The sequence below is a fragment of the Canis lupus genome, chromosome 10 (genome assembly GCF_011100685.1).
Source record: "Canis lupus familiaris isolate Mischka breed German Shepherd chromosome 10, alternate assembly UU_Cfam_GSD_1.0, whole genome shotgun sequence".
NCBI classification, from domain to species: Eukaryota; Metazoa; Chordata; class Mammalia; order Carnivora; family Canidae; genus Canis; species Canis lupus.
In genome coordinates, this window is record NC_049231.1 from 44,221,190 (window position 1) to 44,246,216 (window position 25,027).

The 25,027-nt window shown below is 34.5% G+C and overlaps 1 protein-coding gene across 1 annotated transcript in view; it reads left to right on the forward strand.

The window, feature by feature from the left end:
* REV1 (REV1 DNA directed polymerase) overlaps positions 1–25,027 on the forward strand; it is a 96,453-nt gene that overhangs the window by 22,713 nt on the left and 48,713 nt on the right. Inside the window, 2 exon segments of the mRNA XM_038551017.1 lie at positions 7,626–7,689; positions 8,978–9,104. Of these exon segments, the coding sequence (XP_038406945.1) occupies positions 7,636–7,689; positions 8,978–9,104 (181 nt within the window). The 5' untranslated portion in view covers positions 7,626–7,635.

The following is a 25,027-nucleotide window of genomic DNA, read 5'->3' on the forward strand; positions in this document are numbered from 1 at the left end:
CACTGGGGCTGCCCTGTAGTTAGGTTTTTATCCCAATCCACTGTCATAGGCCATCTTAGTCTATACGTAGATTATTGAAATGAATTTGATAGGACAAATTACCTTAAGTCTTTTCTGGAGTAAGTAAAGGAGATGTGCATAAATAAACATAGAGCATCACAACTGTTACATAATCAGATTCTAAAATTTGTTGCTAAAGTATATGGATATAGTATTTTTTATATTTGATTTCTGAAAATAGTTCTTTAGTGTGTCTTGCATAGAATACAAAAGGGAATTGTGAAATAATTTTAATCTAAAATGGAGCCAGAGGATATGAAATGAAGAATCTTAAGCATATGCCCTCAGAGGAATAAACTTAAAAACTTAGGGACTGATTTCCTGTACATGCCTGATGTACAGAAGATGGAGTTTTCTCTCTTGACCAATGAAGAGCTGCCAAGAATCTCTCCTCATCCTCATGCCTTTGAACTTACTGCTTGGACTCTAGCTGAGCTTCCCCCCTTGGCAGTCCTTGCCCATAAATACAGTCCATCCCAAATCCTCAACTTGTCTTATCCCAAACTTGCCTATAGCTTGGTAGAGCATACATTTCCCAAATTAGAATTCCTCTGCTTTTGTCAAATAAATTCAATTTCTGGTAATAAGAGCTTTCCTCAGTTTTCCTCTTTATTTAGGTTGACAGAAATCTAGTAGTCAACTACCCAAACCTCTTACGGTAAAAGACCCAGACAATATAATAATTGAAACTCAGAGAAATGGAATGTCCCAGAGATCAACGAAACCAGTTAGTGGCAGAGCCTGGATTAGAAATGGTTCCTCATACATATCCTTACTCTTTTATTTATAATCTTTTGATTGACTTGTGCTTTATATTATGGTACCAAAAAAAAAAAAAATCAAATTGACTGTCATTCAGTCAGTATTTAACAATGGTTAATCCAGATATTTATTGTTTTCCTTGCTGCATTTTTTCCTGTAATTTTGACCTTCCAAGATAATTTTTCTTCTACCTGAGGGATGTATTTTCAGAGTTCTTTTGCAAATGTGCTTGTGGCATTAGCTTCTGTTTTTATTTGCCCAAAATACCTTTATTTCATCTTTCTTGACAGCTTTTCTCTGGGTATAGAATTCTAAGTAATTCTTTTCTTTCAGCACTCCTGTCTTTTGACACTATTGTTTCTACTGAAAAGACAGCTGTTGTTTAATTGGTGCTCCTTTGAATATTTTGTTTTTTTTTTTCCTTTGAATATTTTGAATGGATTCTCTGCCTTCCACACCCATGACAGCTACTTATTTATTTCATTGAACATAGTAAGCATAGTTTAATTTTTAATCTGGGTTAAAGTCAGTATCTGGAGTCTGTGTAGGTCTGTTTTGTTTCTGTTGGTTCTCACTCTTGTGATCTTACTACTTAGTGTGCCTTGTTATATTTGTATGCCAGACTTTATATTTTCAAGATGATTTTCAGAAACATGGGAAGGTTGGGATGTTGTCATCTTCCATAGAAGGTATACATTGCTTCAGCCAGATGCTTTGGAGCACTGAGGAGTCTGGGATCATCTTTTTGATTTTCTTTTTCCATTATAATTCCAGTATAGTTCACATACAGTATTAGTTTCAGATGTACAATATAGTGATTCAGCAATTCTGTACATCACTCAATGCTCATCATTAGTGTACTCTTTTATCCCCTTCACCTATTTCATCCATCCCCTCTCTCACCACCTTTCTAGTAACTATCAGTTTGTTCTCAGTCTGTTTTTTGGCTTGTCTCTGTTTTGTTCCTTATATTCCACTTATGAGTGAAATCATATGGTATTTGTCTTTTTCTAACTGGCTTATTTCACTTAGCATTATACTCTAGATGCATCCAGGTTGTTGCAAATGGCAAAATTTTATTTTTGTAATGGCTGAATAATATTCCATTGTAGTGTGTACACACACACACACACACACACACACACACACCACCTCTTTATCCTTTCATTTATCAGTGAATACTTGGGCTGTTTCCATAATTTGGCTATTGTAAATAATGCTACAATAAACATCTTTTCAAATTAGTGTTTTCATATCTTTGGGTAAATACCCAGGAGTGAAATTACTGGATCATATAATTTACTTATTAGAAATAATATAATTTATTTTAAAAATCATTTAGTTTTTTGAGGACCTGTATATATTTTCCACAGTAGCTCTACCTGTTTGCATTCCCACCAACAGTGCAAGAGGATTCCTTTTTCTCTATATCCTCACCAACACTTGTTTCTTGTGTTTTTGATTTTAGCCATTCTGGCAGGTGTGAAGTGATAGCTCATTGTAGTTTTCATTTGCATTTCCCTGATGACAAGTGGTGTTAGGCAACTTTTCATGTGTCTCTTGGCCATCTGTATGTCTTTGGAGAATGTCTGTGTCTTCTGGCCATTTTTAATTGGATTATTTGTTTTTTTGGTATTGAGTTTTATAAGCTCTTTGTATATTTTGGATACTAGCTCTTTATGGGATATGTCATTTGCAGATATATTCTCCCACTCAGTCGGTTGTCATTTGTTTTGTTGATTGTTTCCTTTGCTCTGCAGAAGCCTTTAATTTTGATGTAGTCTCAGTAGTTTATTTTTGCTTTACTTTTTCTTGCCTCAGGAGACATATCTAGAAAAATCTTGCCAGAGCTGATGCTCTCTTCTAGGATTTTTATGGTTTCAGGTCTCACATTTAGTTCCTTAATCCAGTTTATTTTTGTTACATGGTTTAAGAAACTGACCTAGTTCCATTCTTTTGCATGTAGCTATTTTTCCCAACACTATTTGTTAAAGAGATTGTCTTTTTCCCATTGTGTATTCTTGCTTTCTTTGCCAAAGATTAATTAACCATATAATGGTGGGCTTATTTCTGGGCTCTCTTCTGTTCCATTGATGTTTGTGTCTGTTTTTGGGCCAGTACCATACTGTTTTGATTACTACAGCTTTATAGTGTATCTTGAAACCTGAAATTGTGATAGTTTTGTTTGTTTTGTTTGTTTGTTTTTTCAAGATTGCTTTGGCTCTTTGGGATCTTTTGTGGTTCCATACAGATTTTAGGGTTATTTGTTCTAATTCTGTGAAATACGCTGTTGGTATTTTAATAGAGATTGATCAAATGTGTATATTGCTTCAGGTAGTATTGCTTTAACAATATTGGTTCTACCATCCATAAGCGAGGAATATCTTTCCATTTGTTTTTCATCTTCAGTTTCTTTCATCCCTGTTTTATAGTTTTCAGAGTACAGGCTTTTCCCATCCTTGGTTAAGTTTATTCCTAGGTTATTTAGTTATTTATTTGGTGTAATTATAAATGGGATTGTTTTATTAATATCTCTGTTCCGTTATTATTGGTGTATAGAAATGCAGCAGATTCTTGAATATTGATTTTCTACCCTGCAACCTTAACAAATTCGTTTTATCAGTTTCAGTAGTTTTTTGGTGGAGTCTCTAGGGTTTTTTGCATACAGTATCATGTCATCTGTAAATAATGAAAGTTTTCTTCTTTACCAATTTGGATGCCTTTTATTCTTTCTGTTATCTAATTGTTGTGGCTGGAACTTCCAGTACTATTAAATAAAAGTTGTGAGAATGGACATCCTTGTCTTGTTCCTGATCTTAGGAAAAAAAGCACTCAGTTTTTTTTTTTCATCATTGAATATGGTGTTACCTGTGGGTTTTTTGAATATGACTTTGTTATGTTCTCTCTAAACCTATTTTGTTGAGGGTTTTTTGTCATGAGTGGCTGTTGTACTTTGTCAAATGCATTTTCTCCATCTATTGAAATGATCATAGGATTTTTCCCTTTTTTTTTTTTGTTGATGTGAATATTGAACCACCTTGCATACCTGCATCCCACTTGATCATAATGAATGATTTTTTTTAGTATATTGTTGGATTTAGTTTGCTAATATTTTTTTGAGGATTTTTGAATTAATGTTCATCAGATAATGGCCTGTAGTTCCCTTTTTTTAGTAGTGTCTTTATCTGGGTTTTGATATCCAGGTAATGCTCATAGAATGAGTTTGAAAGCTTTCCTTCCTCTTCATGTTTTTGGGATAGTTTGAGAAGAACAGGTGTCATCTCTAATTTAAATGTGTTCTAAAATTCACCTGTGAAGCCATCTGGTCCTGGACTTTGTTTTGTTGGGAGTTTTTTAATTACTGATTCAATTTCATTGCTATTAATTGGTTTGTTCAGATTTTCTATTTCTTCCTGATTGAGTTTTGGGAAATTATTCTTTCTAGGAATTTATTTCTTCTAGATTGTCCAATTTGTTGGTATATAATTTTTCATAGTCTTTTATAATCTGGGGTACCTTGGTGGCTCAGTTGGTTAAGTGGCTGCCTTCAGCTCAGGTCATGATCCCAGGGTCCTGGGATTGAGCCCTGCATCCAGTTCCAGCTCAGTGGGGAGTTGGCGTCTCCCTCTGCCCCTCCCCCCTGCTTGTGCATGCGTATACTCTCATAAAATCTAAAAAGGAAAATATATTCTCTTATAATCTTTTATATTTCTGTGGTGGTGTTTGTTATTTCTTCTCTTTTATTCTGATTTTATTGATTTGAATCCTCTTTTTTCTTAATTTTTTTTAAATGAGTCTGGCTAAAAGTTTATCAGTTTCGTTGATTTTTTTTGTTTCAAAGAACCAGCTCATGGTTTCATTGATCTGTTCTGTTGTTTTTTAAATTTCTGTTTTGCTTATTTCTAAATAAATAATCGTTATTATTTCCTTCTTTCTCTACTGCTTTAGGATTTTGTTTTTTCTTTTTTTTCTACATCCTTTAGGTGTAAGGTTAGGTTCTTCATTTGAGATTTTTCTTCTTGAGATAGGCCAGTATTGGTATAAACTTCCCTCTTAGAACAGCTTTGGTGCCTTCCAAAGATTTCGGGCCATTGTGTTTTCATTTTCATTTGTCTTTAGGTATTTTTTTATTTCCTTCTTGGTTTCTTGGTTGAGTCATTCATTGTTTAGTAGCATGTTACTTCCATATATTTGTGTTCTTTAGGATCATCTTAAATTACCTTCAGAGATTGAAATAATCCAAGGCAAGATATGTTTTTTGGCAAAATTGGGTGTATTTCCAGTTTACTTACTCCTAGGATCCTACTCCCAAGTGTGGAGATTTATATTCTTGGAGGATCCTTAAATTCCAATTTTTGTTCCCTTACTATTTTTGTTCCCTTGTTGTTTTTTTCCCCCAAAACCTGGTCCAGCTTTTCAACCACACTTTTATAATTGCCACATGCCCTCAGAGGAAAAAGCTGTCCCAATCTGGGAAGGCCAGGTGAGGTGGCAGATTTTCTTTTTCATCTTCTAAATCTTGACCCAGTAATTTTTCTTTATTTTCTGCACCTTCTATGCCTTTTTTTTTTTTTTTTTTTTAAATAATGTTTTGTCTAGATTTCCTCTTCCTTAGCAGGAAGGTTGATCCAAATAACCTAGTTTACAATTTGTTATGGGATTTCTCAAAAGCAGAATTTGAATGTATAAAATAAAATATGTTTCTTGTTTTTTTTCCCCCCCTTTTTTGGTCTTATTATTTGAATCCTGAACCAATATGAGTTTGCTGTGCTTGGTCAAGTTAGTGGAAATGAAGAAATTACTAATTTCAGTGTCTCATTCCTTTTCCTTTTCAAAGCTTAAACGTTTGTCTGGAATAGCTGTATTACTTTGGAATAGAGGAAGAACCTTTAAAATTTATTTATTTTGTAAAAAAATTTATTGCAAGTTTGTTTCATACTTTTCTACCCTCATTAAACCACTGTTAAGGATTTTTTTCATATTGGCCTTTTGCAATAGTTACCCAGTAGATCATAAATGAATAACACTTTTTTTTTTATAAATAGATTTTAATTAGGAAATATTTTATTTTTTAAGATTTTATTTATTTATTCATGATAGTCACAGAGAGAGAGAGAGGCAGAGACACAGGCAGAGGGAGAAGCAGGCTCCAGGCAGGGAGCCCGACGTGGGATTCGATCCCGAGTCTTCAGGATTGCGCCTTGGGCCAAAGGCAGGCGCCAAACCGCTGCGCCACTCAGGGATCCCTGAATAACACTTTTAAATAAGTGATTAGCCAACTGAATTAAACTTTTAAAATATATTTCATTCTTTAATTTACCTTCATTTAGCCAGTGAATTGTTGCCTTTAATTTTTGTGAGTATGCATCCTTAACATATAATGGCCAGAACTCCCAAATTTTTTACTTGTAAGGAGAGAAGTATAGATTGAGTTTATATGAATCAAGAACTATGTGCTAACATATTTCCCAGACTCCTTTTAGAGAAGTCTTGAGTCTCTTAAAAACAGAACTATTTAGCAGAGCAAATATGGTAGTTCTGGGACTCAAATGAACACATTGTATAGCCATGCCCCTACATTTGTCAGACTGAAAACAACACCGTCTCTTCTCTCCACAAGCATCCACGACCCCTAATCTGGGTTAATCCCCTTGCCTCCTATTTGCAGAGCTCTTGCTCATGCGCCTTTTCTCTCTATTGGACTTATTTTAAGAGACTGTCTATACATAACTTTTAGGCCTCTTTTAAGAGTAGACAGTAAAAATTCATAATTAATACGAATGTCAGCAAGGGAAAACTATAAACCATGCAATATATCAAATAAAGAAATATTCGAAAGAAAATATCTGCTGTTGTTTTTGGCTAAAGTGTCGTATTTTAAGGTGCACTCAGTAACAGATTCTTATAATCTGATTTGACTTGGATAAAGTAACAGAGCTTCTCCAGTAGCTTATTAATTGGTACTAACTTTTACATTGTTAGTAGAAGAAAAATAACCTAAATAGAGGGCATGTTAATTTTGTGAAGGGCAATGCAGTCATGTCTCAAGATGTAGCCATATAGCTAGAAGAATTCCATAAGGAGTGTCATTAAGTGTCTGCTTTGACTTCTGAACAATTTATATCTTGCTAACCACTAAGCCAGCTGACACTGGAGATAAGCCATCATTTGGTCAGTTTGGTGGTTTAATAGGATAGTGGGTCAAGTGTAGCCTTAAGGAGAATGCCAGACTTAATAGTTTATTATAAGTGATAATCTTTCTACATTATTTCCCCTAGATGTGTTGTTTTAATTGATTTCTTTTAAGGGTTTTTGCATAATATATGAATTACATCTATTATGTGACTGCATTCTTAAGTGTCTAGTATGTAATAGCAAAGGCAGTTTAATAGCCATTTCAGAGGGCAATTCATGAAGGAAAATGTTTTCTTGGGTTCTGTTAATACTAATTAATGTTAATGAGTAAGCATGGCCACATTAGTCTGATTTGGTGATTCTTTATGCATATGTATATTAGGTTTGGTGCTTAGGAATACATAAAAGTTTTTACTATAAAATTAAATTTATAAAAGTTATAATTTAAACCTGATACTTATCTATCAGAGTGTTTTAGGAACATTTTCATGTATGAAGCAGGAGAATATATGTTTTGGAAAAAGTTTTAGCTTTCACAAATTGAATATTTGTGAAATATTTGAGTTTCTTTTAAATTCTCATTTTTCTTGATTTGAAATAAAATGTCAATAATTAGACATTATAATATAAAATTTACAGTTTTGTTTTGTTTTTTTCCCTTAATACAGAAGCTCCACCATGAGACGAGGTGGATGGAGGAGGCGAGCTGAAAATGATGGCTGGGAAAAATGGGTGTGTTTTAAAAGAATAAAAATACTTATATTTAATTGTCTAGGTATTTTTCATTCTTCTTGTAGATTATATATTATATTTTTTAAAAGTATAAATCACTTTAGATATCAACTCTTCTGAGGTTTCACAACGTATTGAAAGTTTGTTTAAACTTTTTAACACTTGAACTTTATTTTATCCTAAGGAAATAAATGTTCTGGTACACAGATAATAATTTTGATAATTTTATTGCAGCATTGCTAGTAGTACTGAAAAACAGGAAAACATAAGATATATTGTAGGTAGGGGATTGGTCAAATAAATTACCTTTGTTCAACTGTTATTTAGCTTTTTCTTCTTTCTTTCTCTCCTCCCCCTTCCTCTCCCCTTTCCCCTCCCTCTCCCCTTCCCGTCCCCCTTCCCCTCCCCCCTCCCTTCCTTCCTTTCCTCTTTCCTTCCTTCCTGAGAGAGTGGGGTGAGGGGCAGATTGAAAGGGAGAGGATCTTAAGCAGGCTCCATGCCTAGTGTGGAGCTCAGTGTGGGGCTTGATCTCACAACCCTGAGATCATGACCTGAGCTGAAAGCAAGAGTTGGGTGCTTAACCAACTGAGCCACCCAGGTGCCCCTTACCTTTATATTTAAACATGGCAAGATGGCCTTGACTAAAAGGTATGATATAAAGGACTATTATATATGAGCCTGTTGTTCTAAAACCTCTATATTCTGAGACATAGTAATAAGCTTTCCAAGTAGATTGATTAGCTCCAGAATTTGGCCACTGAATCATTTATTTTAGTATCTACATGTATGGAGGGCTGTACTGGTTTGTTGAACTGTTTCATTTTACTTTAAGTTACTAATTTTAAGCTTCCTGTATTCAGAAGATAGTGGAAGCCAGTACTCTTACTGATCACTTGTCAACTTTTTAATTGGTTTAAATTTCAGTGTAACTTCTGCTGGACTTTGTAGATAAGAACAAGATTTTATGGCATTAAACATTATTTTTTACCTACCTTTCTCTGATTTTAAAGTAACTGTTATAAGAATGTGATAAAATAATTAAAAACTGAAAAAAAATAAAAATTGAGTTGATAGAGGGGAAAGTCTTCCTTGACCTGCCTGTTTTATTGCCTTGCCTTATGGTTAATGTTTATAATTATACCTTATGTTGTCATCATATCTTGGTCACTAGCATAGAATAGGGTCCAGTTTATTTATTTATTTGTTTGTTTAAATGTAAGTTTCCTTAAGGAAAGGGGCTGAAGAAAATATAACCTTTGTGATTGGTTTACCTTTTTTTAAATTCTAGGGTGGGTATATGGCTGCCAAGGTCCAGAAATTGGAAGAACAATTTCGATCAGATGCTACTATACAGAAGGATGGAACTTCATCTACGATTTTTAGTGGAGTCGCCATTTACGTTAATGGATATACAGGTTGAGTCCTTTTAACTTTTTAGGTATCCTATTTTGGCATGTAGTGTTATTAGTATTGAGAGTGATTTGTTTTAAATTCTGTTTTTATTTATCTTCTATATAAAAATGATAAAATCCTCTGCTTAAAGTCTTTCACTTTTCCTTTTTTGTACCCCCTGTACCTGCCATTGTGTTTTTCATTTTAATTTTTTTGAATTACCATAGTTTTAAAAAGCCAAAGGAGGTTGAAAATGGAAAACAGTAGTCGTCTTTCATAATCATCTGACTGGAAACTCATCACACATGTGTGAGGCATGTACACTGTAAGCTTCAGTATAGTGGGGTCTGGTAGGGCCATTTCATTGGTGAACTGTAATTATCCATAGGTCTTTTTGAGCTGATTGGGGTAGAGGGTGGGGAGTGTGTTGGGTTTCCCAGAATCTTACTTAGAGAAGGTATAAACCTAGCTGCCAGCATTTTGGTTGTCACGGGGGAGAGATGGTGGCACAGTTCTCACAGTTTAGAAAATAGAATTTCCTTTAATATTCCTCTTCATTTTTTATCCCCTCTATCCACTTCTCCCCTCCTGTATACCTGTTGTCATTGAGTCCATTCTCTGGAAGGGACAGGATGGTCTTCTTTGTGAGTCGGAGTGGAGATCTGGATTTCTGATTTGTCTCTTAGACATTTCAGCCATAAATTCCTTGTTTCATGACCTTTTCACGTGGCCACTTTTGAAGGTGCCCAGTGCTTTTTCTGGGCACTGAGTTTCTCTTGCTTTCACTGGCACCAAGCTGACTCTTCTTGTTTCCACATAGCCAGCTTAGATTTTACCTTTCTCTAATCTATAAAGTCAGTTATCACTTGTCTGTAGGCTCTCAGCTTTTATTACTAAAATTTTCATTCTCTTGAGAATTCCTTTCCTCTTGAGATCATTGTAGTGGTTTTTTTTTTTTTTTTAAGTGAATGGCTGTAAGTATTTGTGTCATTCTGTTATATTTATCCCTCTCTGCTTCTCAGCTGGCTGTACTTGCTTATCTTTAAGGTCTCTTTCTACATCACTTCCCCTCACTTGTCTGATTATCTTCCTACTGGTGTAGGTGACTTCTAATGCTCCTGTGGAGCTAATGGCTCTTTAGTATCTTAGCATTTATTGGATCTTATTGTAGTTGCTTGTGTACTAGGTAAGAGGAAGAGCTACATTTTCATTTTCATTACTGTTGTATCCTTGGTGTCTCTTCAGTGACTGGGCATTAACTACTCAGGAAATATTTGTTGAATTAATGTTAAGTTTTAATTAACAGATACATTTTCCTGGTTAAGTTTTTTCAGGCATTATTGACCATGAATTTCATCTAAGAATGTTATCTCAAAATGAATGCTGGTGCAGCTTTGGGAAAGTTGGTAAATGCAACTTTTCTACTTAGGTATCCTGGAATATTCAAGCTTCACAGACTTTCCTGAGATGCATTATAAAGATTAAAAGTGTTTAAAAAAAAAAAAAAAAAGGAAAGAAAGGAAACATTGTGTGTTATATTAGCCAGTAATGGAAGTCCCCAGTTAATGGGGGTGCACTTATTCATATAAGAAGAAAGAGAGATAACCTTGTGTGAGGGAGGAAAAAAACAATAGCGATCACTACTATGGTTGGGAATTTGAAATTCTAATTCTACTTTTGTCACCAATTTTTGTGTGACCATAAGACATTTTCTCTGTGGACACATTTTATTCAGACCCATTTTATCCCCATCCTTTTCATTATTAACCCTGTCCTTTTCATTATTTTCCCTGTCCTTTTCTTTAGGATAGGGATAATACTAATTTTTGCTCTTAGGATTTACATCATAATTCTACAAGTAAAGTTCCATTTTGTTGAATTTCATAGGGACATGCAAACTGTGATGATACAGTTTTTTTTTTTTTGGAAAAATTTTGAGTTTTAATGAGTATTCTGTCAGTTTGTAGATAAAAGAATTGACAACCTCTGTGTAATGAATTAGCAGTAGTCAATTAGTGCTTTAGATGCAGTAAGACTAGTGGAAATGCTATATTATTGTTGATTCTTAATCATGCTCCCCATAGACTTTAACACTTCAAGTTTTCTTGATTCCTTTAAAGTTTCCAGTTCTACCAACTGAACTTCTCTTTGGTGACTCCCATCCTTTGCAACCCAAGTAGCAGTGAACTTGAGATTAAGAAAAGATTCTGCATCTTTTGGATATTGTGTGTCTGTCAACCCATTTTTTTCCCCCCAAAAGATCTTTTCCCTGCTAAGGTTAACCTCTTGGCCTTCCATCCCGTTGTGTGTGTGTGTGTGTGTGTGTGTGTGTGTGTGTGTGTGTGTGTGTTTTACGATTCATTTATTAATTTGAGAGAGAGCATGTGTGTGCATATGTTAGGAAGTGGACAGAGAGAAAATCTCAGGCAGGCTCTCTGCTGAGTGGAGCTTGACACGGGGCTCGATCATGACCTGAGCTGAAATCAAGAGTTGGATGCTTAATTGACTTGGCCACCCAGGCTCCCCATCCTGGTTTTTTGTTTATTTGTGTGTTTTAGGATTTAATTTATTAGAGAGAGAGAGAGAGCATATGAGTGGGGTAGGAGCAGAGGGTGAGAGATAAGCAGACTCCTCACAAGGAGCAGGGAGTCCGACATGGCGTTCAATCTCAGAACCTGGGGGTCATGAACTGAGCTGAAGACAGATGCTTAACTTATTGAACCATCCAGGTGCCCCCCCCATCCTGTTTTTTTAATTTAACTTTTTTTTCTAAGATAATTGTAAATTCATATGCCATAGTAAGAAATAATACTGAGACATACTATGAACTATTTGCCTGGTTTGTCTTGTTGGTAACATCTTATAAACCATAGTAAGATATCAATCAGGAAATGGACTTTGAAACAGTCAAGATAGAGAATGTTTCCATACCACAAAGATTCTTCATGCTACACTTTTATAGCCACACCTGCTTCCCTTTTGCTCTTAGCCCCTTTTTAATCCCTTTAACTACTAACCTGGTCTCCACTTCTATACTTTTTTCATTTCAAGAATGTTACATATATAGAATATATGCATATAATATTTTAGGATTGGCTTTTTAAGTTCAGTGTAATATTCTGGAGAGTCATCCAAGTTGTATATATCAGTAGTTTTTTCCTTTTTATTCCTGAGTTGTATTCCATTGTATCGGTGTTCCACAATTTGTTAACCATTTACCTGTTTAAGAACATACGGGTTATTTTCAAAACATACGATTTTGGCTCAGAACATTTGTGTATAGGTTTTTTGTGAACCTAAGTGTGCTATTGTTGGGTCATGCATATGGTAGTTGCCTGTTTAGTTTTTTTTTTTTTTTTTTTTTTAGATTTTATTTATTTATTCATGAGAGAGAGAGAGAGAGAGAGGCAGAGCCCTAGGCAGAGGGAGAAGCAGCAGGCTCCCCACAAGGAGCTGGATGCAGGACTCGATCCCGGATCCTGGGATCAGGCCCTGAGCTGAAGGCAGATGCTCAACTGCTGAGCCACCCAGGTGTCCTTCCTGTTTAATTTTTTTTAAGAGACTGCTAAACTGTTTCTTCATAACTGTACTATTTTATTGTACATTCCCATTAGCAGTTTGTGAGTGACCCAGTTTCTCTGTATTCTTGTTTTGAACGTTTTTAAAAACATTTTGATATATGTGTTCTGATATCTCATTGTGGTTTTTGTGTTGTAATTGTTCTGCATCTTCACCAGCATTTGATGAAGACAAATTGTTTTTTTTTTCAATTAATTTATATATTCTCCTAGATGTGTAGTGGTGTCTCATTGTGATTTTATTTTGTATTTCCCCAACGTCTAATGATACTGAACATCTTTTGCTGTGTTTATTTGCCATCCGTATGTCCTCTTCAGTGAAATGTCTATACATGTCTTTTGCCCATTTTCTAGTTGGATTGTTTTATGTACTTTAGAGTTTTGAGAGTTCTTTATATATTCAACATGTTACTCCTTTGTCAGATTTTTTTTGTCAGTCTGTTGCTTATCTTTCATCGTTTTCTCATGGTCTTTTGCAGAACAAAGTTAATTTTCTTGAGATCTAGTTTATCTATCTTTACCTTTATGAATTGTGCTTTTTTTTCTTTTTCTTTTTTGTGCTTTCAATTCAGTAATCTTTGTTTAATACTAGATCTCACCAATTTTTTCCCAAAATATTTTCATGGTATTTTATTTTATTTTATTTTATTTTATTTTATTTTATTTTATTTTATTTTATTTTATTTTATTTTATTTATTTTCATGGTTTTATGTTTTACATTTAATAAGTTCATGATGCATTTTCAGTTAATTTTTATTAAATTTATTTTTTTGGTGGCCTGTGGATATCCAGTTGTTCTAGCTCTGCTTCTTAAAAAATTTTCTTCCAATGGATTACTTTTGCACTTTTGTCAAAAATCAGTTGGACCTATCTGGTTCTCTGTTTTATTATATTAGTGCATGTGTCTCTCTTCACCAATACCAACCACATGGTTTTGATTACTGTGCCTATAGGACTTAATACCAGGCAGAATGACTATTTCCATTTTCTTCTTTGGCAGGATTATTTTAACTATTCTAAGGCCGGTGCCTTTCCATATAAATTTTATAATAAGGTTGTCTGTGTTTATAAAATAAATACCTTGCTGAGATTGTGATAGGAATTACATTAAGCCTGTAGATCAATTTAAGGAGAATTGACATGTTTACTATGTTGAGTTTTCCAATCTGTGGACCCTCCATCCCATTTTACTCTGCTTTAGTTGATTGTCAACAATTGTATTTTCTATGCTGCTTGTGTGTTAGGAACTATAAACAGAGATGATTGCTGGAGAATGTGGGTTTTGTGATGAGTAAGTAATCTCAGAGTTTGGTAGAGAGGAAGATAGGTGGCAACACAGGAGAGAAGTTATTGCCTTTGAGAGTTAGTCTAAGTCATTCATAGAGGAATTAACCCTTTAAGCGGGGTCTTGGATAAATAGGATCCTGACGTACATTTCCCCCTTTATATTCTCTAATTTTGGTCATTGGGCTTATTCTGATATTTTTGGTTTTTTCTTTATTCTTTCTTGCTTTTGAACTTCTGTTTGTGCTTTTGCCTCTTGTGATAAGCTTCTTTCCTCACTTCTGTGAATTGAAATTATATTCATCCATTAAGACTCAGATTACATTAGATTTTTGTCTCCATTGCTAAACCAGTCCATAGTATTTAAATTTCATAGTATCATTGCTAGAAATATTTGACACCTAAGTCTTAAGTTGTCAGGCCTTATTGTGTATTATGTTTTTTGGAATCAGAAAGCTCATTTTATGTCATAGCACCTAGCCAAATGTGGATCAGAGGTAGCACTGTAGGGCCTTAAATTTGCTATTCCATCTGATGTCCTTGGGTCTTAACCATTCTCATCTCTGATCAAATGTCACCTCCTCTGAGACTTTTCCCTGACCATCCTTATCTAAGATAAGTGTACCTTGCCCTCCAGTTTCTTTCCTAACCCCTTGTCCAGCTTTATTCTCTTCATAGAATTTATTTGTACCTGAACTGGTATCATTTATCTTATTAATCTTCTGTGTGCCCAGTGAAATAGAAGTACCATGAAGCACAGACAGGAATCTTGATCATTGCCATATCCCAGGGGCTAGAACCTTGCCTGTCACATTGTAAAATGCTCAGTAAATATTAGCTAAGTAAATGAGTGAACAACAGGATTTTGTATTTGTTCATCAGAATGTTAAAATATTTTCACTCATGCTATTTCGATTGTCTTCTTAAATCTTTAGGTTTTAATTAAGAAATAGGCTACATCCTAGGCTTTTACTGAATTATAATCTCTGGGAGATAGGTCTTGAATATGATTATTTTGGTGAAAGCTCCCAGGTGAGCTAGTGCTTCAAATCTAGTGAAGTGTAATTGTTATCTTCTGTGGAGTGGGATTAGGACAGTTACTATGGCAAGAGGTGTTTTGGTTATTTTGAACTTTTTTCAATATGTGGATAAAAGACCAGGTCCAATGGCTTTGGTACTGCTGAAGTTTGTGGAAAAAACAAAACAAAACAAAACAAAAACAGATGAACAGGCAGATTCTTTGGCATTAATTGCAAAATGAACAAGGTAGTATGTAAGTATGGCATATTTAGAATTCAAGTGATAAGGATTTGTTTGAAAACTTTATCAACCTTACATTGTTGTTTTCTGAACATGTCAATGTCATGGTTTAGGAAGAGTCCATTTAATGGTGACAAACCAAGTTTTTCAGAAATGTATGCTTCCCAGAAATTATTTTCTTCCTGTATATTTGTATCTTCTTTCATTTTCAGTGAGACTCTAATCTTGTAAATCAGAGATGTAGGCATTTCACTTATAACGTGGGAGAGACTTATAATTTATGCCACCCACTGTATTTTTGCCAGTATCTAATAGGTGTTTTCACCTAGTAGTTACTCAAAACTGTTCTGTAGTTGTTTGAAACTTCTTCAGTTTTTGTTTGGTTAAGTGTATGTGGCTTTCAGTTGAATGTGATAAGTCTAAGGTAGTTAGGGAGGAAAGGAGTCAAGGGCGAAATAAGCATGGCTACTGGAGGAAGAGTAGTGGGTGGGAGTCAGAACACAAAAGGGTCTGCACAATGGCTGTGTGATTATGGACAAATCACCTAAGTTTTTTCTATTTCCTCGTCAGTAACTGTGCTAAATTATCTTTTCTAATTTGTAGGATTGTGAGACTCAAATGAAATAATGAAATAATGAAGGATATTACTACTGTAGAACCAAAGGAGGTGTAAGCAGCCATTTGGTTTACTTCTTTCTACCATGTATGTAGCACAACCAACATTTAATCAAGTTCTTTGCATATACAGAATGAAATGGTGCGCATAATGAATATTTTCTCATTAGAGATTTATCAAGGAAAACTTCTGTACAAGATTTTAAGTTTTTGTTTATAGAATTTGTTTTAACCAGATGATCAAAACTGTTCTTATAAACTGTGCTTAGAAACATGAAAGTGGTCTTCATGTGGCTCTTTTCCTGTTCTGTAATGACATTTGCTGTGATGGGATTTCACCTGCAGAGCTTTAGGCCTAAATTGTGGTCCTGTGATACATGCCTTTTACTTTACTGTGTGTGATTGTTTCTTACTATGGTTGGTTTTAGTTCTAAACTTTAGTTGCATTCAGAATATTCTTTAAAATTAACTGTAGGAGTATTGTGGAATATAATTTTAAACTTTGAGAAGATACTTTAGGATCCTAGAGTGCCTTCATTGTTACTAAGAACAACCATTATTATTTTACATAAGTAGTTCTGCTAAATAGTTTGAGTTTTTACAATGCCAGAAATCCTTTTATTGCAGTAGCAATACTTTTTCAAACCCAACGCTTTTATCCTTGTTAATGCTATTAACTTTTAGCCGACCTGCTACAGCAAATTACCTGACTTACATTTTATTCCCCCACCCCCACCCCACAGTAGTGTACCTTAAGATAATGATGAAAAAGAACAATGAGAAGAGAAGAACTAGCTCTGACATCTCAAAAACTATTATAGAAGGCTGTAAGCATTTAAAACTTTGTGTAACTGGTATAAGAACAGGCAGATAAGTTGTTTAGAGTTGCTCAGACATGTATTTTGTGGGGGCTTCTGGGTGGCTAAGTTGATTAAGTGTCCAACTCTTGATTTCAGCTCAGGTTATGATTTCAGGGTTGTAAGCTCAGGCCCCACATTGGGCTCCACACTGGGCATGGAGCCTACTTAAAAAGAAAAAGAAATTATATGTTATGTAAATTAGATATCATCTTTATACATATATATGTATGATTTATTATAAGTTACATGCATTGTGTTTATTAAACCAAACAGCCTAGTCCTTCAGCACTATTTAAAATATTCTAAGTTAGAAAGATTCACAGATGAGTGGAGGAGAGGGTCAGATTATTCAGTATAATTTGTTGCAACAAATCGGATGACTGTGAATAAGCTTATACATCAAAGTAATAGGAAATAAAACACTAACATCCCAATAGATTAAAGGCAGGTTTCAAAAACAGTTTATTTCAGGAAATAGACCTGCGTCACAAATATGGAAATATATTCACCTTTACTGTTAGATAAATGTATAATGAAGCAGAATAAGTTTCTGCAAAGTTATTTAATTTAAAAAATTATTACGTGAATATATGCAGTGCAGGTATGGATGAAAGAAAATAACTGCTCCATTCATTGCTGGAGCAAGAGTGTGAGTTGGTAGACTTGTTTTGGAAAATGACATAATGAAACACGTAAAGGGACTTTAATATGCTTATAACCTTTGGCTTAGTAATTCTTAAAATAAGAGTCTCTTCTAAGCCCATGATCCTGATTTGGCCTCCCAGTATAGGTTTATAGAAAAGATGATCTTATCACCTTGTTTTTATTTGAAAGAAAAGCTCTGCTTGAAAGCAAAAAGCATTGTATAAGAATAGAAATTTAGTTATAAATTGTACTATCTATAAGATGACTTCATTAAAAAACTGGATAATTTGTAATAATACAGAATAATTTTTGGTAAGTGAAAAAGGGTAGGATATAAAATGAGAAGTAGGGGATGATCAAACTGTTAGAAAAGCAGAGGAAAAAATTTTAGAAGCAAATCATCACAGTGGTAGCTTTCTTTGGGCATAGAACTAAGAATGGTATATTTCCTTCTTTTTTCTAGATTTTTTATTCTAGGCATGATTTTATTAGACTAGAAAATAATCTTTAATTCTGAACTTTAATGTTATTTATTTTGGGAAGCATGAAATTATTATAGTACCTTTGCTTTTTTTTTGGCTTTTAGGCTGAACATTTAGGTATAGGAATATGTTACTGATAAGATAGTTTGTAGAAACAAAAAACAAATGATTTATGTAAATATTTCCAAATATACTATATGGTGGATTGTATTTTTGTTCACTGAAATCTGCTTCCCCACTCTAGGGGAGGATTTTACTTCCCTACTTGATGAAGTCAGGTTTGGTCATGTTCACAAAATGTGAGAAGAAATGGTATATATCAGCTTGGGGATAAAGCTTTAAAAATTATTTTGTGCTTCATTATATCCTCTTTTTCTTTTGCCACAATGACTGACAGCATTCTAAATAGAGGTTGCTCCATCAGTCTGGATCTCAGAGTAAAGATGACCTGGAGCCACAGCTCCATGGACATAATGGAACGTGGGATAAGCATGTTTCATGAGTGAAAAATAAACCTTTGTTTTAAGTCACTGTGATTTTTGAGGTCATGTATTATGCAGCATAATCTACCCTCTCCTCTCTAAGCAGTATCTAAAATAGTGGATAGGAGAAATATCTAGAACAAATATTATATTTTAGGTTTTAGGTTAAAGTAGTCATCTTTGGCTTTTTTTATTTTATTTTTTAAAGATTTATTTACTAATTTTAGAGAGAGAGCACCCACACAAGCAAGAGGAGGGACAGAGGAGAGGGAGAGAATCTCAAGCAGACTCCCTGCTGAGCACAAAGCCCAACACTGGCTTGATCTCACCACCCTGGGATTATGACTGGAGCTGAAATCAAGAGTTGGCTGCTTAACCAACTGAGCCACCCAGGTGCTCCTCTGGCTAGATTTTAGATCAGGGGTTGGCAAACTTTTTCTGTAAAGGGCCAGAGCTTTGTGGGCCATGCAACTCTCTTTTGGAACTACTCAGCTCTGCTGTTGTAGCCCGAGAGCCATAGACAATATATAAATGAATGAGAGTGGCTGTGTTCCAAAAAAACACTTATTTACAAAAACAGGTGCGCCCAAGGGCCTTAATTTGCTGACCTTTTTTTTAGACCACAGACTCAGAATCTTGGGATTAGAGGAAAATTTAAATCTTCAAATTAGTCCTTGTCTATGTGAGAATTCTCCTTCAATCTTGCTTAGTTACTGACAGGCTACCACTCAGCCTCTTGCAGTGACTCCAGTGTGATGGTATACTGTCCTGGGAGGCAAGCAAGTTCATTTTCCAGTAGGTCTGATTGTTTCAGTGAGCTAAAATGTGGATCCCTATAGCTTCCATCCAAAATGTGGATCCTGTAGTTCTTTCTCTAGGACTCCAGAGCATAAATTCAAACCGTGTCATGTCCTCTCAGTGTGCTCTTCATACTAATTCACCCCTCAGCTCTTAAACTCGATTATTCCTAGTTCTTTAAAAGTGTGCTTTCAACCCTGTGGCCACACTTCTCTCCAGTTCCTTAACAGCTTTTCTCATCATCTTTTCCTCAGCTTCCTGGAATGTCAAAATCCTATTTAGTTTCCAGGTTCAGCTCAATCAAATGTTTATTGGCTCTCTGTTCCCACAGAACTTTTTTTCTGATAGAATATCTTGTGTTTAAAAAAAGCATTTGTGGAATCCTTACTAAAGTCTAAGTGAGATGCTTGAAAATATGGATACTGAGGATACACTCATGATTAAGTAAGGTTCCTGCCTCCTTAAGTTATAAGTAATACCATAAGTGCTATTGGATGCCTGATTAAAGCTGCTGGTTGTTTTGAATTATTAAATTCCAAAATACCTGAAAGGTTTTGCAATCTTAAAATTATATGTATTTTTAAGTACACCAAGAAGAGATAAATGAAACATATATGTTATTTACTTGGGATGTTTTTTTACCTTTTGTTGTTAGGTTAAGTAGTTTTTACATAGGCTTTGGAATAGAACTTCTTTTAAATAGTTGAAAATGCTAATAGTTCTAATGTGTGTGACTCCGGATTTTCTCACTCCTATGTTAAAAGGCAAAATGGTAATAGTTTATGTTACAAATTGAACTTTCAAAATAAAGTTTTATATAATACTACTTTGTTTGGTATTGGGGGATTTTTTGGTAACGGTTCATTTGAAATAGGGTTCTGCTATTTATAAAAAATTGAAAATCACTAATTTAAATGTCTCCATCTTCTTAATTAAGGCAAAGCAGTTTCTTAATTTGTTTCCTTTGGTGTTTTATACATGACTGAAACATCACTTAATGCTTATTAGCCAGTATGACTTGATTTTGAGATCTATAGAGGACTCCTCCTGATTGAGTTTTACTGTACTTCTCTAATGAAGTTGGTCAGGGTCTAGCATATATTGTATCATAAATAGAATCAGATGTGTTCTAGGCATGTAGTTTGACCCAAGTGAGGTAAAGCAGAACCATCCCACTCGTGGTCTGCCCTCTGTATGTTTGCATTGTTTGAGTTCATTATTTTGAGGGAGAGGAGGAGGTAAAGCTAATTAAAAAAAGGCAGAGACTTAACTTGGTTTAGTCATGTGAGACATCTTTGTCCTGTGTTGTGTATCAGTTCTCCTACATACTAAATGGTGCTGTTGTTTTAAAATAAAATGTGGAACCTCAGTTTTCACTGTCAAATTTTTCTCATTGAGATATTTTTTTGGCCAAGATTACTTTGTCTCTTAAGTTAACTGTCTACTTTCTGTCACTCAGAAGTGTCACCACCTGTGTTCTTAGTCACATCCTGAGTTGAAATACTGTGCAGTATAAAGCTGAGAACTCATTAATCTTCCTGTAGGTAAACACTGCCTCTACAGTCACTACTCTTGGTACTGTTTGCTGAGTTCCCAACATTGTCCTTAGGAGATACATTGTTATATGTTTGCAAAGCTTTCTTTCTAAGATATTTGTAAAATTATTAAATTGTACAGTCCTATTCCTGAGAAATACAGTTTAGGTGAAGAAGTCTCTTGTTGATCAGTTACTCTTTGATGGATCTTGTGTTTTGTCAAGAAAGGACATATAAATGCACATAGAAAAGAAAGGAGTGTATGTTCAAGCTATAAGTTTTATTTTTTATTTTATTTTTTTAAGCTATAAGTTTTAGAACCTGTTTTTAGATTTATTAAAACTTGAAAATATTATTGAATTTTGTATGCTTTATAAAAGAGCCTCCTTAAAAAAAAAAAAAAAAAAAAAAAAGAGCCTCCTTCAAGATGTTGAATTTTGGCTTTAAAGTATGTAATAGGAAACCTTCATGGTTTTGCTTTGGTTGAAGTATTTCTAGTTTTTGTGTACCAGTTCTCCAAATAAAATGGCAAAGCTTTAAAAAGTTTGGAAAAGTTGAGGGTTCCTGGGTGGCTCAGTCAGTTCAGTGTCCAACTCTTGATTTCAGCACAGGTCATGATCTCAGAGTCCTGAGATTGCACTCCACATCAGGCTTTGCGCTCAGCAGACAGTCAGCTTGAGGATTCACTCTTCTTCTGCTCCCTTCACCCCCAGTAAATAAATCTTTTTAAAAAAGTATCGGAAAGTTGATTGCATGTGCACTGACTCTAGGATTAATATAGAAATTTTTAATCTGCAGGTGGCTCCCATTATCTTCATTAATCTTTCTCTGCAACTTTTCTGAGGTTTAGAATATATATTGAGAGGCAATAAGTTGGAAAAGGAGCATGGGAACAGAAATCAAGGCTTGGATTTTAATTCTAGATTTTTTTCACTTATTAGCTAATCCTGTCTCTTAGAGCAGTGAGATTTTCACAAGCATCTTTAAAGTGTTAGTAGTAATAATAATGTTCTCCCAAGCTCTTACAATTACTGATTTTGCAGAATTGAAAATTAAATGTGGATAAAATGACAGACATAATAAAATTCAAGTTAATATTATTATATGAATGGTGTTGTTTTGCTGAAACTAAATTCCTGTTTACAATATAGATGTGGTACTAACTGGTACGTAGCATATTCCTTTGTGTTTAGCATGGCTGTCAAAATGTGGTTTGCTTTTTTAAAAAATTTTTGAATTATGGCATATTATACATAACAAAGTTTACCACTTTATTCTTAAAGTGTATAGTTTGGTAGTGTTAAGTATAGCCACCTTATTATACAACTGTTCCCTAGAGCTTCTTTATGTTACAGAACTGAAACCCTATACACATTAAATGACCCTCCATTCCCCCCCTCCACCCGCAACCACCATTCTACTTTTCTGTTGGCTGTGAATTTGACTATTTGAGATACCTCAAAGAAGTAGAATCATTCAGTATTTTTTTTTTGGTCACTATTTTATTTAGTGTAATAAGAGGTTCAAGGTTCAGGTTGTAGCATGTATTAGGACCTTCCTTTTTAAGGCTGAATTATATATCATTGTATGTATGTACCATATTAGTATGTAACATTTAAAGCTGTCCATGACAACAGCACTAGTACCTTCATAACAAAACCTGGGCATTAACATCTTGTGACAGTGCTTTAGTTAGGAAATGATTATCCAAATAATCCTCCCCAGATGTATGTTTTCTGGTAAGAATAGTATTGAAATGAATTTAATAATCTCACACAGGACTTGTGATGCCAAGACTTAACTGTCAGTTTCCAGTGTTGGAATCACTGGTGGTGAGGAGTGAGATAAGGTATGTCAAGGACCTGACTAGAATAGGCCCTAAATTCATGTTGATTTTCTGTCCTCAGTTTTTTACCTGCTTTTGTTTATAAACCAGCTAATGACACTTTTATTCTGCTCTGCATAGAGATGGATGTTTTTAATAAATTTGACATATATATTGGTGCTACTAGAATGGACATGTGTCTACTGACCATGGGAAAGGAAAAAAATGACATTTTCAAGTTTTATTATCATGTATAAAAATTTACCCTTGTTATTTTGTTTAGTAAAAATATATTAATAGCACTTACTCTATAAAGAGGATATGCCAAGTATTAATGCATCTCTTAAAAAACATATTTTGTTAAATATAATGGCTTAGGGAAACTGACATCTAATCTTAAATTTCTGTATCGGATATTTAGGATTATTGCTAGTAAAAATAGCTGTCAGATTGTTTTGTCATAGAGGAAATTTTCTGAGAATATTGATTCTGTATCATGTTTCAAACCACTGCTGTGTTTCCTCAGTAGGAAAGCTGTAGATGAAAAGAGTAGACTAGTTTCACTTTTTTTTTCAAATGTCTTGGATCTTCTGTGCCTGTATTTTAATGGACAGTTTGGGAGTTGATATAGACGTTGTAGGATATATGAGTAAATGAAAGCACTGACAGTATTGCTTGTTGAGAGATTAGAAGTGAAGACCCCATAAATTTTGCCTTCTGTTTACAGATTTTGTTAGCATATGATAGGATCAGGTATAGAACTTCAGTTACAGAGGATAAACTTAGTTGAGCAGGGAATCTGGTAAAATACACATAAAAGATAGTTTATTTTAACCAGGTCATCAAAGCACTATTACCGACTTTTTTTTTTTTTTAATAATTTTTTTAATTAATTAATTAATTTATTTATGATAATCACAGAGAGAGAGAGAGAGAGGCAGAGGGAGAAGCAGGCTCCATGCACTGGGAGCCCGATGTGGGATTTGATCCCAGGTCTCCAGGATCGTGCCCTGGGCCAAAGGCAGGTGCCAAATCGCTGCGCCACCCAGGGATCCCTATTACCGACTTTTTGATGGATAGTCAGGTTGGTTGTATAATACTTTTTTTTTTTTTTCTGTGATGGTATTTAATGTGATGGAAGCTGTTGGTAATTGAATATGAAGCAGTGATAGAAAACTTATCTGGAAGCCAAACAGATTCATAATAGTTTAGGTCTGAAAGGAACCTTAGGAATCATTTGCTCTAGTCATCCCATTTGACCTCTGTCACACTAAAGCATAAAGATAGTAGATAGTTGTTAATTTTGACAGAGCTAGACTGAACTCAGGACTTTTGGTCTCCAGTTCACTGTGTTTCCCTTATACTACATATTTTATCTTGTAAAGACAGTATTTGCTTTTAAGTACTTTGTATTACTCGACCTTAAACGTACTGAATTTTATACCTATCATGTGTGTACAAGACATTGGTGTTTATTAGATAATCAAGATATGTGAATTATTGACCTACCTTTTCCAATGTCTTGCTAACATATATATGTATTTTTTAACTCATTTACATTTTTCTGCTTTAGTTCCTTCATCCATAAAATTGAGTGACCTGGTTTGCTTTTCTCTCACAAACTTGTAAAATAGTCTTCAAGTTTTGTTTGCTGGACATAATGGTTTTAGTACATAGATAGAATTATATAATAAATAGCTTTGTAAAGAATCTTAAGGATCATCTAGTTTAGCCTCTCCTTTTGTAAAGAGGAAACTGAGGCTAAATGGGATGGGTCAGTTGCCCAAGGTATTACAACTTTTCAAGATATTACAACTTTTCAGCTGGAAACCATGCCTTTTTCTTTTTTTAAGAAAAGAAAAATTCATAAGACACAGAGAGGCAGAGACCTAGGCAAGAGAGAAGCACCCTTCCTGTGGGGAACCTGATGTAGGACTTGATCCCAGACCCTGGGATCAGCCCTGAGCTGAAGGCAGATGCTCAACCACTGAAGCCACCCAAGTGTCCCAAAACCATGCTTTTCTATCCCGGTTAGCAACATGTTAAGGCTGATCAAGAGTTTTTGGAGACAGAAACCTGGACCTGAATTGTAGCTATCCCACTAGCTGTATGTAACTTTGGGAAGTTACCTTATTCTCTTTGATCTTTTAGTTTTTCTAATAATTAATCTACCTAAAGTTGATGTTATTTATAAGAAACCTTAAGTGCATTGATGAATAATAATTTACTTGTTGAAAAATTCAGTAAATCTCCAGAGAAATAATTTGATTGGCACATGTACCTTTAAAAAAATCTTTTGTTAGAACTGCTGCTTTTGTTTTTGTTTTTTCTTCTGGTAAAGTTGTTTTTGGGAGCCGCTGAGCCTCTGAGACACTCTTACTTAAAGGATCTTCCCCAAGATGTCATTGGTAACCTATGGTGATGATTTTTGTTGGTGATTAAGTTACTTTTTAAATATTCTAATGTATTTAAAAATAATATGTTCAGTGAGGATGTATAATGAGGGTTGAGAGATAATTTATTTACTGTTTGAATTGGTCTAGTTGGTTTAAGTTTATTTATACCAATATGGAAAATGAAA